At 31.9% G+C, this 17,104-nt stretch overlaps 1 protein-coding gene and 2 long non-coding RNA genes across 4 annotated transcripts; 2 read left to right on the forward strand and 1 right to left on the reverse strand.

Annotated features, from left to right (window-relative positions):
* Positions 1–577: 577 nt before the first annotated feature.
* Positions 578–7,567, forward strand: LOC107889882 (lysine-specific demethylase JMJ30). The gene is made up of 6 exons (XM_016814430.2): positions 578–1,312; positions 3,111–3,320; positions 4,951–5,085; positions 5,174–5,317; positions 6,418–6,510; positions 7,222–7,567. The coding sequence occupies exons 1-6, from the start codon at positions 827–829 to the stop codon at positions 7,411–7,413; spliced, it is 1,260 nt and encodes a 419-aa protein (XP_016669919.2). The 5' UTR covers positions 578–826; the 3' UTR covers positions 7,414–7,567.
* A 663-nt stretch (positions 7,568–8,230) lies between these two features.
* On the forward strand, positions 8,231–12,629 carry LOC107889876 (uncharacterized). Of its 2 annotated transcripts, XR_005914593.1 has the most exons (4): positions 8,231–8,503; positions 9,723–10,843; positions 11,811–11,886; positions 12,581–12,629. It is a non-coding gene; the product is annotated as an uncharacterized lncRNA (long non-coding RNA). The 2 variants fall into 2 exon arrangements; XR_005914592.1 differs by lacking the exon at positions 8,231–8,503 and having other exon boundaries at positions 8,510–10,843.
* Positions 12,630–15,252: 2,623 nt separating this feature from the next.
* LOC107889871 (uncharacterized) lies at positions 15,253–17,079 on the reverse strand. The gene is made up of 2 exons (XR_001681847.2): positions 16,540–17,079; positions 15,253–15,569 (listed from the first exon to the last, which is right to left on the reverse strand). It is a non-coding gene; the product is annotated as an uncharacterized lncRNA (long non-coding RNA).
* Between the last annotated feature and the right edge of the window lie 25 nt (positions 17,080–17,104).

The raw sequence follows: 17,104 nt of genomic DNA on the forward strand, positions 1-17,104 counted from the left end.
TTGAGTAGAAAGCCTAATAGTTAAGACTTATGGACTAGATTATAAAGTTAGCAAAATTAGTGGTGTTAATGTGTGAATATTAAAAATATAATTTTAAGAGTTAGAGGTTGTTTTCAATTAGACTAAGTCTATTTTAGCAAAATTCTCATTTTGAAGTATTAGTTGGAGGAAGTTGTTTTTCTCATTTCCATGAATCACTTTTTTTTTCACACTCTAAAATCCTCTTAATTTTCTCTCAACTTGATATTCTCTTCAAGACTACATATTAAATTCTTGATTCAAACATATTTTAAAGAATCAATTTCTTTGTTGTTATTAGTTTACGTTGGTTTTTAGAAGAATAGGATGAGAAGAGTTCTTTTAATTTCTTTTATTGATTTTTTTTCTATAACAAATTAAATTGATTTATAATTTTAATTTAAGATTCTTAATCGAGATTTTATTTTTAAAAATTCATAAGGTAGAGAGAAAAAGTACAAAATAAATGACTTAGTTAATGTCATAAAAATAATTAAAAGGCACATGAAAAATTCTTATCAAAACCTATAATAATTATTGTAGGCATGATAAAATTTAGTAATACTATAATTTACTTGCATTTTGTTTTCAATGTTAAAAGAGAAACCGTAGCTTCTAGAAGGAAAGAAAAGGAAAATTGTAGACTTAAAAAAAGGATTGAGTAAATATCTCATCAAATATCTTCCTCCAAAGCCCCAAAAGTCTTAACTAATCATTAAAAAGGGCATTGCCGCACCTACCTGTCCTTCACCACCAACTATCTTCCCCAAAAATACCACTGCAACACTTTAACTGCCATCCTTCACCCATGTCCTCCCCCGCCGCCAACATCGCCACCGCCATTTCAACCCCAACTCTAGACTCCGAGTCTCCTGCCCTCCTCCAATCCATCACCTCCCATGGAGGCTACGCTTTTACCCGCATGGCCACTTTAGCCGCTGCCGGCGACCAACGCGCTGCCGAGGCCGCATGTGAGATGGCCTGGGAGCAACTTCACTCCGGTCCTTGGCACTCTGTTCTCCCCGTCTGGCGTGACGCTTACTCCATGGCCTGCCTACATGTGGCCAAATTCCATTTCTCCAATGGTGAGTTCAGAGATGCTCTTAGGTCTTTGGACATGGGCATCATAATGGGCGGTCCTTTGCTTAGGAAAGATTTGGACTCCGCAATCGAAGTCGTTTTGGCCGCCAAGTCCAGGCACTATCATAACGGAGTAGCTGATGATGATAAAGAAGGTCACGGAGAGGCAGGGTCCCGATTGCTGGTTTCTCCACAGGAGTTCGATAAGTCCGAGGTAAGGTTCGTTTTCTACATTTAAAAAAAAATCTTTTGCTTGTTCTAATGAAATTGGATATTGTTAAAGACAGACTGTACTTATAGATAGAAAAATGCATTGAAAATGTTCTTCTTCCTTGGAATGAAAAACCAATTGTTGTAATATTATCTTAACTAATCATGATTAGTAATAATGTTTATGATAGTATAAACATAGTTATAATGTTAATTGGTTAAATTTAGGGTTTATTGTAGTTTCCGTGTGGAGATTGCTTTTGATATTGAAGCCAAAAGCATGTTTGGATGCGTGCTAGAATATACTTTTTAATAGTTGACAATGAAAGTTTTTTGATCTTTAAGTATTTAATAATAAGATATACTTATACATGAATTTGGGTTACATTTTTCTAATTGAATGAGATTATGAGTTTTACTAGTTTCTTTTGCTTTTTATCAACTTCAGAACAAATTTAATGTCAATAAAAACTCAAAAACTATATGAAGTTTTAGTTTTTCTCTTCTGTGAATTGATTATAGTGTCTGTTGTTTGATTCCCTTGTGGATGTGTTAGAACAAACTTTTACTTCATCAGATTATTGGAAGAAAAAGAAAATGCTCAAATGCAGAATCCCTTTGAGTTTCTTATGCTTATGAGAGTTCAGCGTCCATCTGATTTGTTGTATAATTATAAAAACAGAGTGGGTAGACATCTTTTTTAAAGTTAGAGGACCTAAATTCCTCTAATTCCATTTTGTTATTATAACATAATTTTTGGTCTTCTTTTGTACTTTTCTTACCGAGTTTGTGCTTTTAACTAGTGACACTAGCTCAATTAGACACATTCTATATAGTATAAATAAATACTATTTATAACAATTTTATTTTTCTTTTCCGAGTATGTATTGATGGTTTGATTCTTGCTTCATCTATGCTTGTGCCTTAAATGAATAAAACATTGAGGATATTATCAATAGAATTTTACTTTTTCTTCTCTTTGTGGTTAAGTTTGATTTGATGCTTACAATATAAATACCATGGTTTCCATCTATCGCTAACTTGTTATGTGGATTCTATTGGTTAAACTACCCCACAAGTCCCTGGATTATAGATTGAAGTGTAAATAGGCTCTCTATTATAAAACTGAGTAATATTGTCTTGGTCTTTCTCTCTTCTCTCTTTTTTTTTTTTTTTTTTTTTTTTGGTCCTGGTCTATTTAATTCTGAAACAATGAGGTAACCTTGAATGTTAAAAAAAATTCTGACTTGTATTTTAAAGTGATCTGGAAAAATATATAAAACTAAAATCCAGCATTTTCAAAACGCCACAAGGACTAAATTTTGCTTACTTTAGACATGACAAGTCAGCATCTTTTAACACCATAACTTTACTGTCGTTTATAATTTTACATATTAGCTCCTAAAATTATAGTACAAGGATCCACCAGGTAGTTTAACAACGGTGTTTCTTATTTTTATTTTGTTAAAAATGAACAATAACCATGACATACAGACACATGCTCACAAGGAAAAGGGGGTATAACCGTGATATGCTACTTTCAGAAGTTGTAGCTTTGTGTATTATTTTATTCTTCAAAGTAAAAACAGGGTAACTTGTCCATTTATCATTTCTTTAGTTCTTTTATATACTTACATACATAAATAATAGTTTACATCATTTTATCATATTGGCTAGCTCCTTTTTCCTGTAATTTATTATTTTTTGAATAGGATGGTTGAATATTTCTGATAAAGAGAAATTGGTATGGTAGCATGATATCTGAGTTTAATCTCTGTTTCTGTTTCGTTCTGATCCTATAGGTGCTACAAATTTTACCAATAAGGTCATTGTCTTCCAAGATTGTGGGGAAGAGGTCCGCCCTATCTTTGGAGGCATTTCTATGTGAATATTTCCTCTCAGGTTCTCCAGTTATAATTACTGATTGTATGGCTCACTGGCCAGCTAGGACAAGGTGGAATGATATGGATTATTTAAGAAGGATTGCTGGTGATCGTACTGTCCCAGTTGAGGTGATTAATCTTCCTGTTTTTTTTTTTTCAAAATTCAGTAGAGATCAAATCTGTAACAAATGCTTTGGTACATTATCTCTTCCTGACATATGTTCTCCTACCTGCATATATACTATTTTCTCTTTTAAACAGTAATTTATCTGATCTTTTCTACATAATTTGATCTTTTAAACATATTTATTTGATCTTTTCTACATATTAAGTCACTTAACTGGGAATATTTCTCTGTTACCGATCTTAATTATTTTCTCACAGCATTTAAGCTAAGGCGCATTCTTGTGTGGATCTTGATAATCTAATGTGGGTTTGTGGCTCATCTTTTTTTGTATTCTTACATAGATCCTGATGGTTTTAGTTTGGTTCCGAAGGCAATTTGTGTCTTCATATGCTCAATGAGCGATTGCTAGGTTAAAGATCCTTATGCTTTAGTTTTTTTTGTGGGCATTGTAATGAATTTACTCAATCTTGAGGCACTTGCAAAGAGTCACGTACCTGAGTGTTTTCTTGATTGTAAGGTTACTAAATGGTTGATCTTCTAGTGTATCCCAACTAATTATTATTCCTTAGCGGATGGAGCCATTATTGCCAAAATTGAACCCAGATATCCTTCTACATCTAGATTAATGTACTTACCTTGTTACAATCAGACAATCAAGTGGGCTCACACCCAGTATTTGCAAATATTTAAGCTTTCCACTAAACCCAACCCTTCTTAATCCGTCAGTTATCATATCGTTTTGCTTACTTTGTTTTGCTTGACTAATGATTATGTGATCATGTGTAGTTCTCAGGCAATTTAGTTGAGCAATGGAATCCTTCTCCAGGTAATAGGATTCTTAATGATCATAATGGAAAAAAGCTTCAGATCTTTCCTTTGACGGATGAATCTTTCAGGGAACGTTGTAGTTGGGTGTTTGGTGAATTAAACAAGCTTTCATCATTTGTTCAGCAACAAAACAAAAAGGAATTCTTGTACGTACACTATTATTTAAAGGGCTGATTGGGTCAGTGTCACCCATTAACCCAGTCCCAACTCGATTGGGAAATTACCGGAAACCTGTTCCTTTAATAAAATAACAAACATTAATATGACTATTTTTGTCATTTTTATGTTTTATGTAAAATCTAGAGAAATGCACAAAATAAGGTTTGAACCTAAAACATCAGACTTTAATAACTTAACTTCACTATTTCAACCAAAGTCTCAGTTATTTTTTTTATCAATTCTTTTATAAATACATTTGTTATATAAGTTTTTGTTCCACCCACATCATGGGTAATGCCATAATCTAGTTAGAATCTTTTCATAATATTCTTGCTGTAAGAAATGATTGGTTAACCTGCCCCAATACTAAAAATGGTTAACTGAAGGAACTTAAGGATTGGTCTAGATGGTTCAGCCACCCACTTTTGGACTTAGGAGCGGAAATAAAATGGTTTGCTGAAGTCTTCAAAATTGTAAAGTTATTCTTCACTTAACTACCTAGTTATTGTCACTAAGAATTGCTATTATGGATGGAGATTGTATTATTGAAAGCTATTTAATTCTATTTCCTTTATTTATTTTTGGCAAGTTATTACTATGAAGATAATTAAACTGAAAGCTGGTAAAGCTTGGAATGCTTTTCAGGTAGGAAAAAACTACTTGTGTTCAGAGTGGAAGCAAGAGCTTGTTACATTTTCCGAGTTTCTTGAGAGGGTTCAATCTACAGGCTGCAGTAGTAAGGCCCCTACATATTTGGCACAACACCAATTGTTTGATCAGGTAGTATTATCCTCTTATTTTATTCTTTGTGAGATTTAATTTCACTGTTATGTACTGAAGCTGCATTAATGCTACTACAATAATGCAGATAAATGATTTGCGGAAAGACATTTCTATTCCAGACTATTGTTGTGCTGGTGGTGGGGAGCTGAGATCTCTCAATGCATGGTTTGGTCCAGCTGGGACGGTTACACCTTTGCACCATGATCCACACCATAATATCCTTGCTCAGGTACTGTCATGCATTGATTAATCCTAACAAATGGTAAGGTGAATCATGGTCTCCGATGAAATTTTTTTCATATCTCATGAGTCTTAGACAAATTCCTTTGGACCATGATCCACACCATAATATACTCGCTCATGAGTCTTGAGATGGTAGGTTTGTTTTCAGTTTTGGAGCTTAGATCATAAAGTAGTGGTAGCTTGACTCATGTTCCCCATGCTGCATTACATTATTGACATGCTATCTTGTGCTATTATTTTAGTATTATGGACTCATGTTTAAAGTAGGCTCCAAATCGGTATATGTCCAACTGGTTTAGATTTGTAAATGAGTAATTTACCATCCTACTAGTTCACAAAAGAGAATTTCTTATTTTTAGTAAATTATGAGTAGCAGCATGCAAGGGCTCCTTGAAATGAATTGTATGAAGGGGATTCTTTAATCAGGGAAAACATCTTAATCAACATTGTTGCATATTTCATTATGCTCTTTGATACATTTAGGTCATCATGCATTTTATTTTTGCTTCAGATTTGTGCAAAATTAGACATCCAGACTACTAGTTTAAAAGATTATTTGGGGTCATTGGATAAAAACCATGGCATTTTCTTCGAATGGTTTGCATGAAATTTGAAATGTTCTAATCTTTTAAATCATCTACTTTTCTTTTTGAATAAATTTCAAAGTTTTAACATAATGTGCTTTCTGGTAAGCACCGAATCATCTCTAGGGTCATATTTCTTACATACAATGATAAGTGGCCTTCAGTCAAGCATCTCCGGTAGGAAAAGGGTAATAGTGAGTGTTAGGTTAGCATGTAGCATTTCTTGAGCTATGTTTTTCAAGAGCATCAATTCTTCATTGATGATTGTTGACCTATGCTTCTCTTCATGAGTATTGTTCAACTAGCTATTTTAGCTCTACACTTTTCAACAGCTCAATTACAATGACTCTTGTATAAACTTTTTTTTAAGCTTTTGAAATGGTTTTCAGGCAATTTTCTTTTCCCTTATGCTGCATTATCTATGAACGCTTGTTGGTGGGTAGCAGGTCCAGTTTAATTCTGCATGGATTTAACTCAATGGATATTCTGCTCCTTATTTTAGGTTGTTGGTAAGAAGTATGTGAGACTCTACTCTGCTACATATTCTGAGGAGCTTTACCCATACAGCGAAACCATGCTCTACAATTCCAGCCAGGTATCCACTTAGTTGATCCCCTCTCTTGGATTGATGAACTTTGTGTAAGAGATAAAACTGATATTGTAGTGTTTCATCCGTGGAGACTCTTTAAGGCATGCACATTCTCTCACTTGGACAAGTAAATGACTTGCCTGAATACTTTTCATGATAAAATTTGCATTACAGTGTTCCATCCATGTATACTCTTAAGACATGAACAAAAAGACACTCACTTGGACATTGAAACACCTTTTTTTCTATTGTCCTGGCGAATCCAATGTGCACATCTAGCATTAGATTGACCACTTTTTCATTTAAGGGCTTGTTCATGATTTTTAGTTTGATTTATAACCATTTTCAGCAAGGTTGGTACTTTTTTAGATTTCTTCTAGCTGTAGTATATGTTTTGCTCTGTTAATTTACAGCTGAGCAGAGTTTGGTTAGGCAAGGAGCAGCATGTCTTGTATTGATTTTAAAGGAACACTTGCTTTAATAGATTTTTGTTCATTGGTGTGCTACATTGTTTGTTTCTTAAGAAAAAAATTAAATTTCTCCCAACTGTTGGGCGGTAAAACCTGATGTGTTGGGACAAAAAGAAAACATTGAACTACTTATGAATTTCATATAGAGATGTTTTTTATAAGAGCTGTTTATTTTGTTATGCGTCTTTTATCAGTTAATATGAAAAGCTTTAGCAACAAACACTGACCAAAGATGTATGTTATGAAGGTTGATCTGGACAACATAGATGAGGTAGAGTTTCCAAAGTTGCGTGACTTAGAATTCATAGACTGCATTTTAGAGGAAGGTGAAATGCTTTATATCCCACCGAAATGGTGGCATTATGTGAGATCATTAACGACAAGTTTTTCAGTCAGCTATTGGTGGAGTACTGATTCTGGAAGTTCAATGGTGTCTTAGAATATGTAAACATTTAGTATTCTTTCTATGTCTATGTTGTAAAATTCTTTTTGGAAGAGAAGTGGACTTCATGTATATCAAAACCTTTGCTAGCAAAATTTACGTGCAGCCAGCCTGAAAGAGAAACAATGATAATAGTGTATTTATGCGTGTATGGGGAGTTTTTGACTGTATCTTTGAACTCGCCCTAGTTTACCGGATAGGTTTGATATCGAACATCTTTCCAAGCAAGCTCTCTGTCTCTCCCACACAAAAATATGATTTATTATCCATATCATCTTTTTTTTTATATAATTTGTTAATTTTTTTATATAATATTTAAAACTACTCGTATCCATTCTTCAACTCTTAAATAGTCCATTCTTGAACTCTTAAATAGAATGATAAGCATGTTCCGGTGTGTTCAAATTTATGCCCTTTGCGTTGGTAATAATGTCGATGCCAATCAAGTTAAGATTCAATTAGCATAAATTGTTAAAATTTTAAAATTAATAATTTTATTTATTTAAATATGTAACTTTATTATTTCAGTTAAATTTAAATTAATAAAAATTAAAAGTAGAGATATTAATTTATATTGAAAATGATAAATATTTTTTATAAATTTAATTAAATTTTAAATTAATTATTTTTCACTATTTAAGTATGCAATTTTTATTAATAATCTATTGGGTAAATTACTTAATTAATCATCTAACTTTTTAGACGTTTTTATTTTAATTACTCAAATTTAAAAAATTTATAATTTAGTCAACTATCATTAGAAATTTTTTATTTAAGTCTCTCAGTAATCCCATAAAAGGACATCTGTCTTGGCACAGCAAATCCCAATCTAATATAACTTTTTCGCCAATTGAATTTTTCTTTCATTTTTTTCTTTTGGTCATATTTCATCATTCTTCCCTAGCAAGAGATGTAGGACTTGGGGAACTGTCCCTTTTACCGGTATTATCGAATCAAACACGCTGATTTTGCTTATAGAACACACCCTTTATGCCTCAATGGCCAACCCCATATCTTTCATCTCTCCATAAAATCTCGTTTCAGCTCTTCCCACAGCCATTCATTTGGGATCTCTGTTTCCATATCGGTAACTACTCTGTTTCTATTATATCTCTCTTTTAATTTCATCATTATACTTTTAAATTTGTTGTTTCTTTTTTCTTTTTCTGTCATAATCAAAGTATTTATTTTCTTGTCAAATCATATAAATTTCTTCACTATCCACATCCTCTTATAATTCCCATTAATGTATCTGACATTGTCAATTTCGTTTAAGATCTGTTGTTTTAAATTTGGGGTGTTTGTTATTTTTTTGAGAATAAATTTATAATCTTTTTGGGTTTCCAAAATGTTATCTATTAGCTTTGAATCCACTAAAAAATAATATGCTACTGGCAGTTTAGTAGTTGGTTATGCACTTTGTTCAAGCGTACTTGCTGTTATAACCAAATTCAATTACCTAGGTTTATTGACTGCATTACATTCCTTAACTTCTGCTTTAGGGGTCTGGGTTTTGGGAAAATTTGGATTTTTACATCATGAACCATGCGAATGTGGATACTTCCATAGTGTTTAGATCACTGACACCCTTTTTGGGTTGCCTTGGCTGATACAACCTTTAGGAGGCAAACCTTGTCCTTCAAAGCTCACATTTATGTCTCTTTTGATCATTTTGGGTGGTACTGTTGAGTATGTAGCTACTGATTCCGCTTTTACTTTGATTGCTTATTCATGAGCGTTTGCGTATTTGGCTACGATCACCACTGAAATTATTTACACCTTGGATTGAGTTCTTGGGGCTTTGTGTTGTACAATAATTTGTTGTCCTTATGATGTTAGAAAAGGTGGTACGCAAAAGAAACTTATGAAGTAAGAAAGAAAAATTAAGGAAAGAAACAAATAGGCTTGAAGTGTGATTCATTGACTTGGCTTTAATTTGCTTCATATAGACACTTATTACGTAACCTGTGGTACAAGTTACGTTTTTCTCTAACATTGTAACTTTTCAGAAAGCTATGTTTTTTTCATTTAATGTATTTTCTGAAAGTTTGGTATTCAAATATATTTATTCAACGCAAATAAAATAATTGTTATGATTATTTCGAAAATAAAAAATAATAACTATATGTACATAAAGCCCAAGAATCTACCATTTGACCTGTAAATATGTACATAAAGTCTAATAGGTAAGCCCACTTAACTAATGGGCTACACACTCAATTATCCAAATTGTAAAGAATTTAATATTTGTTAGCAAGGTGGGATTATTAACATTGCAAACTATTAACAGATGACCTATATTTTAGGTTTTGATTGGAGAATACGATTAGATTGTTTACCATGAAAGTTCCAAGCAAGAACAGGGACCAAAAATGGGAATTACACTAGTACCAACACAACCTCAAAGAGATAATCAAGATAGCTATGAAATGCATATAACAACAGAGGGTAGTTCTGAAGCAGGGGAAGGCATCTTTGGTTCTCAGAAGTTGGTGTGGGATGATATGATCAAGTCAGGTGTTGGAAGTAGGAGCATGGGAGGGAAACAAAGTTGGGTCGGGTTGGGGAAGAAGAAGAATGAAATATGACAAAAGAGAAGGAAAAAAAAAAGAAAGAGAAATTTTTTATTGGTGAAAGGAGTTAGGTTAGTGAGAATTTTCTAACGGTAGTGACTAAATTACTTTTTTTTTATTTGAGGGATCAAAATGAAAGGGCTTAAAAAGTTGGGTAATCAACTAGGTAGTTTATCTTAATTTATTTTATTTAATTTTATAGCAATATAGGAGGACATGGGTTCGAGTGTACTGAATCTCATTATCATCTTATTTATGGAGAGGGACTATGTATAGTTTTAAACATTGTCTTCTCAAAAAGAATTTTCTAACGGTAGTGACTAAATTACAAGTTTTTTTTTATTTGAGGGATTAAAATGAAAGCACTTAAAAAGTTGGGTAACCAACTAGGTAGTTTATCTTAATTTATTTTATTTAATTTTATAGCAATATAGGAGGACATGGGTTCGAGTGTATTGAATCTCATTATCCTCTTATTTATAGGTTGGAGAGAGACTATATATAGTTTTAAACATTGTCTTCTCAAAAAGAACATATATGAATTCAAAAAAAATTCTATTACTTTGTAATTAAAAATATAAAAATAAATAAATTAAATAGAAAATAAATAGATAAACAGTACTAATGGCATACACAAGTCTGAAACATCTCACATAGTTTAAAAAAGTAATTCTATTCATCCTAACTTGTTCTTATCACTAGCATATACAAGTCTTTTCACATAATCTCATTTTGCATAAAAATCTAAAATATATTATCTAATCATTGGTCTATAAGTATGTAGGCTATGGACGACACCTAATGTAACTAAGAAGCAACTCGCAACTGTACACATTTGCAACCATACTGTCAATGTAAGATCAATTCTTTTACTGTAACAGCCCGTTTTCAATGAAATCAGAACAGTGGTTTCGAGACCACAAATCTGAAGTTGGAGAAAAAAATTTATTTTATTATTTTATGGTCTACAGTATGATAAAAATTTCGTATAAAAATTTCGTTAAGAAATTTTACCGTTTACATGCCTAATTTGATAAAAAGGACTAAATTGCATAAAGTGCAAAAGTTAAGTTCTAATACCTAAAGGGATTAAATAGCTATAAAATTTTAAATTGGAGGTCTTATATGATAATTATCCATTAAGGTTGATTAATGGTTAAGCATGAATAGTCATCATTAAAATTGAATGAATTATTAAGGTTAATTTTGGAAATTAGTGATTAAAGTTAAGATAAAAAAGAAAGACTATCATCATCATCTTTCACCAAAAAAAAAAGAAAAGAAAAGAAACCTAGCCATGGAAGTTTGAAAATTTAGGCAAGCTTATTTTGCTTAATTAGGTATGTATTCTTGTCCCGTTTTTTATGATTTCTATGTTTCCGATATTGTAGTAGCTTAATCTAGCTAGCTCGAGGATTAATTTGCAAAACTGTTAAAGTGTTAGGGTTTTGCCATTGATGAATATGCTTGAATTTTGAAGTTTGATAATAGAAAATTAATGGTTGTTGTTACATAAACAACTTTTGTAAAGAGAATTTTGATGAAATCATTAATTAGAGACTAAATTAAAAAGGTGATAAATTTATGGTAAATTTTGTGAAATTGTGAAATATATGGGCTGCTATTAATATGTGTAAAAATTGGCTAGGCTTGAGTAAGGATTAAATTGCATAAAAAAAATTTTCGAGCCTAGTGACTAAATTACAAAGGAATTTAAAAGTATAGGGCAAAATGGTAATTTTTCCAAAAGTTCCATGTTGAATTAAATTGAATGAGAATTATATTGAAATGAGTTAAATTCATTCATATAAATCCTGTCAGACTTCGTACAGAGTTAGATCGAGGCAAAGAGAAAATATCTGATTAGACGCCTCCGTATTTACGTACACTTATTGAGGTAAGTTCGTGTAATTAAATTGAGTATTTATGCGTTTTAATTGAATCATATGTATGTGATTTGTATAATTACTATGTATAAATACCAATCACATATCCGACAATTACCGAGTCCCGTTTGAATTTTAGGAATTCGTAGGATACAAATGACTTGTCATTAGGGTTACCGATTTGGTTGGGGTCATGCGTGTGTTGCGGACACACCATAGCTCGCATGAGCTTCCCGTTACTCAGCTCGCATGAGCTTCCCGTTATTCAGCTCGCATGAGCTTCCCATTATACAGCTCGGAGGAGCTTACTATTTACAGCTCGTATGAGTATACATGTACATGAATTGACGAATTACAGTTAAGTACACTTCATGTGTACTACCCCTGTATCCAACGATATTCTAAATGGTTCAACGGGTACAGTTCTGTTATGAGATTATATGAGTTCGATATGAACTATTACTAGTATTTACATGAAATACATGAAATATGATTATTTGATGAATTCAACCATGTGTGTTGGATCTTATATGTGATTTTCATGGCTAATATGTTGGTGATCATGTGTTTAGGCTTTTGGCCAAATTGGTTGAGATATACTTTGTTTACTTACCTATTTTATGGATATATGGTAATTTAAATTCTGTTTTATACGAACTTACTAAGCTTAAATGCTTACTCTGTGTTATTTTCCATGTTTTATAGTAATTTGGAAGCTCGTACGAGTTGGAAGCTTGTCGGAGCTATATCACACTATCCATCGGCTCTTTTGGTACTTTTGGTTAATTAATTCCGATTATAATGGCATGTATAGGTTAATTTTGCCAATGTTGGCATATAATTGTTTTGTTGAGATTAGCCACTTATATGGCTTGTGTTTGGTATATTTTGATGTGTATATATGATGCCTTATCATATTTGATGTGTGTTTGATATGGTAGAATGAAAGAAAGTAAAATGTGGTTTGAAAATGCATATATGTATTTGGTAATTTAGGTAAGTTTGAATACTTGGTTGACATGTGTTTAAGTTGTCATTCGAAGTGCCTAAGGGCATATTAGTTGTATGTGGTGATATTTCATGTTTAAGATTTGATTTTGACTTGTTTGAATGCCTTGTTATGGCTTGTTGATGTGCAAAAATGTTTTAGGTTGGTGTCAAATTGGATGAAAAATATGGCTTGAAAAATAACCTATTTTCGTCCACACGGATGTGTGTCTCAGCCATGTGTAACACACGGTCAGGTGACACAGCTGTGTGTCCCCTATATCTTCTTAATGGTGCAAGTCAGTATACTCACATGGCCTAGCACACGGGTGTGTGTCCTTATTTCAAATGTCCACACAGTCTAAGACACGAGTGTGTCTCCACACGGCCTAGTCACACGACCGTGTGACCCTTGCAGTACTGAAAATTTTTAATATTTTTTGAAAAATTCTTTGAGTATTCGATTTAGTCCCGACTTGTTTCTAATGCGCATTTTGGGCCTCGAGGGCTCGCATAAGGAACAATATGTTTGATTTTGATTGGTTTCTGACATGAATATTATCTGATATAAAATGTTTATTTATTTGATCTGTAAACTCTGGTAATGCTCCGTAACCCTGTTCTGGCGATGGATTTGGGTTAGGGGTATTACATTTACACCTCTCACTTTGTACTATTAAAGGCAGACAAGTCATTACTGTAAGTGTTACATATCTTCAAATCATAGGAAAATGGTCGCATTTCTTCAATACTACTCTCAATAACAATAAAACAAAATCAAAGAATTTAATTGCAAAAGAACTTACAATGATTCAGTGAATACAAGAGGCTTAGGTGTGGGTGGAGGAAGCAATCAAGCAAGCCAAAGAAGAAGAGAAAGCAATAACACACTGACAAAGAAAAATGAACAATACATATTAAGAGTCTTTGCAAAGCACAAAATAGAAATTACAACTTTCTTTGCAAGTAAAAAACCTGAAATTTATTTCTTTATAAAATTTCATTCAACAAAACAGGCTCTTTATTTAGCAAATAACAATGTCTTGAACAAAAATTATAGTTGTTTTAAAAATGATATTTAAAGATAACTAAATTATTTTAAAATATTTAAAGATAATGTAAATAAATAAAATTAAAATAACCAAAAACTATAATATTCAACGTTCCAATAGCCCATGAAATTGATTGGGTTACGTTCATTATCAACACCGAGGATGGCCTTCGATTTTGGGGCCAATTAAAAGATTCAATTTTTATTTAAGATTTAAAACTTAGCAACTAAGAAACGTATTACTATATAAAAAGGAGAAAAAAGACAAGCTAAATGTAAATTAATATTTCTTTCACAAAATATATGCTCAGAGAATTACCATATAATTATTAATAAATTAATCCCACTAGTTGTAAAATGAATTACCAATGGTAAAAATATTATACAAGTCATTGTCTTATATCTTAAATTGCATTACAATCCTTCTATTTGAAAAATAATCAAAATGGTCATTGCACATTACAAAAAATAAGCAAGATAACCCCTTAAAAGAAAAAAAAACTAGATTAAGTTGGCATAGCTTAAATACCCAAAAGTTCATAGCCTCGACTCTGAAAAGAAAAATGTCAACAAAGAGTTACTGATTTTTAACTATTAACTAGTGTATGTTTTGTATAATCCAACATCAATTCATCCAAGCTCCCCATTTTCGCTTTTTTACTTCCATGACTACAAATAAATAAAATGTATTGACTGCAATATGTCTTAATCCTCTAAGTTCAAAATTTATTGCACTTCAACCAAAGAGAAAAATGGGTGCTCTATAAAAAAAATTCAGCCAAAGAAGAAGAGAGGAGAAAAATGGTATGATTGATGCCCTTGATAAGATGAAGTTCTTAGATAAATTAAAATAGTAAAAGTAATGTGGATTTATAAACAACATAACATCTTCAACAAAAGAAATAAGAAAAAGCTTCAATAGATTCTATTAAGACTAGTTAGCCCTTAAATAGAAGTTGACCCCCATCCAGTTTAAAGTTCCCAACAAGAAAAAGTAGGATTCACAAAATTAATGATGAACATCTAAAAGATCGTAGATAAAGTTTTTACTTCTAGAATTTATATTAAGCAAGAAGTATAGGATTTCATTTACTTGGCAGCTTGAAGTATGCAATTCAAAAGTGGATCAAAAACAATTTAAGGAAAAACATAGAACTAACCAAAGATCTTATATAAGAGGGAAGGTGTTTAGGTTTACTCTCATACCCCCTGGTAGAATCCAATTACAACTCCGAAATATGCTAAAGCAACCTGATAACCTTGTTCATAAATGTGTGCCAAAGGAAGATATGATATATATCTGGACATGGGACAACTATTTCAATGAGGCAGATAAGAATGATGATTGCAAAACTTAATTTATTACCATTTCAAATAGTAACAATTGAAGAAGCATCTAAACTGCAACACATATGGTAAATGATGCAAAATTCATTGATACAATAGATGACATAGATAAATGAAGAAAAACACCTACCATGTATAAAATAAATTATAATTACTAACAATTTCGAGCTCACAAAACATAAAACATGTATCACCTAAAAATGATCCTGTTTTCTTAATTCAAATAACTTAATAATTTATAATCAAATTAATTTCCATGAAAAATACGAATGGCATGCTCATTACCTTGAAAACACCCCCAATCAGAACCTACATAATCATTTATAAAGCATTAGTTAGTATAGGTAAGGCAAGATGACATCTAGACTTGACAGAGGAATTCTTCAGGATGCATAAGTTTTCATTAGTCATTACCAATATTATAAAGAAATGAAAAAATGTAACCATATAGTTAACTAACCATTAAGGAAGAGAAATAAACAACATAAGAATGTGATGCATATATTTGATCAGTAACTTTTCCTATTCAATTTCATGACATAATAGGCAATAAAATCCCCAGAATTGTGCTAAACATCATTTTTAAGCAACTCTTAAACGCAGTCTTAGTCACTATCTTGCACTAACCAAATACCCCTAACTACCCTATAATTCATTACAATATCCAATCTTTATAACAAGACTAACCATAACATAAAGGAAAATTATATCTTCAAAGCACACAATGCAAAGTTAAAAAGAATAAACAAAAATCCTTGCACAAATTACAAACCATAAGAATGCAACATGTCCAGATGATAAACTTACAAAAATTACAGAGCAAAATTATATCTTCAAAGCACACAATCAAGCTTTTGAAACAAGAATTGGTGTTTATACACAAGAGTTGTAGTACGATTGGACCAAACGTATTTTCAACGACGCTTTCTCATCTCATAACTATTAACTCTACTAATCTAATCGTCTCTTTTCTTCTTATTAGAGGTTTTTTTAATCACTTTCGTTCTTTTTGCTTCTTTTGTTATTTATTAATCGAAGATTCATTGTTGTTAATAAATTGAAGGATATGCGATCTCAACAAAATATAATTTAAGGAAAAATAAATAAAATAAAACCCTATAAGAAGTAAAAAGGAAAAGGAGAGATTTTGTTGAGGCAGAAACAAATTTCATGGTGGAGCTTAAGAAAAGGGAAGCAAAAGAAAGAAAAGAATAGTATTGATTATGCTTGTTCAGGTCAATTTCATACTTCTAAGTACCCAAATTAGACCATCACTTACCATAAATAAGGAGGTTCAACTGGAAGGAAGATGAAGATGGTGAGTGAATGCTTGATTTGTCGTCGATTAATATGCTAATTTCTAGGGTTCACTTTGGGAAAGAAAGTCGAGGAAGAATGAAATGGTTTGAAGTGAAGAGTGAAAACAATGTAGGTGAGAAGCCAAGATATTTTGATCCAAAAAGGAAAAAATATAATTACGGGTGATATTGAATAGCTAATTTAGACCCTAAGTCCTTAAATTGTTATTACACGCCATGCCGCAATAGAGACTTATTCCATTCGACAATTGTTTATGATTAGCCCATTGAATAAGGACTAATACATCCAAGCAAAAATGCTAACAAATAATTGAAATAAGCGAGGGTACAGTCGGTGCAGGCATTTATGGTTAATGTCAACTCATGTCCAATCTTATAAACATTTAAGAAATGGAATTTAAAAAATCATCGGTAAGCATTCTTTTGTTTGTTTCTCTTTTATGAAATAAAGATAAAATAATTACTAAATAGCTTTCAAGCCAGCTGTGCGGCTGAACGTGATTTGAAGTTTTCAGGTTTGCATCA

The sequence above is a fragment of the Gossypium hirsutum genome, chromosome D06, assembly GCF_007990345.1.
Source record: "Gossypium hirsutum isolate 1008001.06 chromosome D06, Gossypium_hirsutum_v2.1, whole genome shotgun sequence".
NCBI lineage: Eukaryota > Viridiplantae > Streptophyta > Magnoliopsida > Malvales > Malvaceae > Gossypium > Gossypium hirsutum.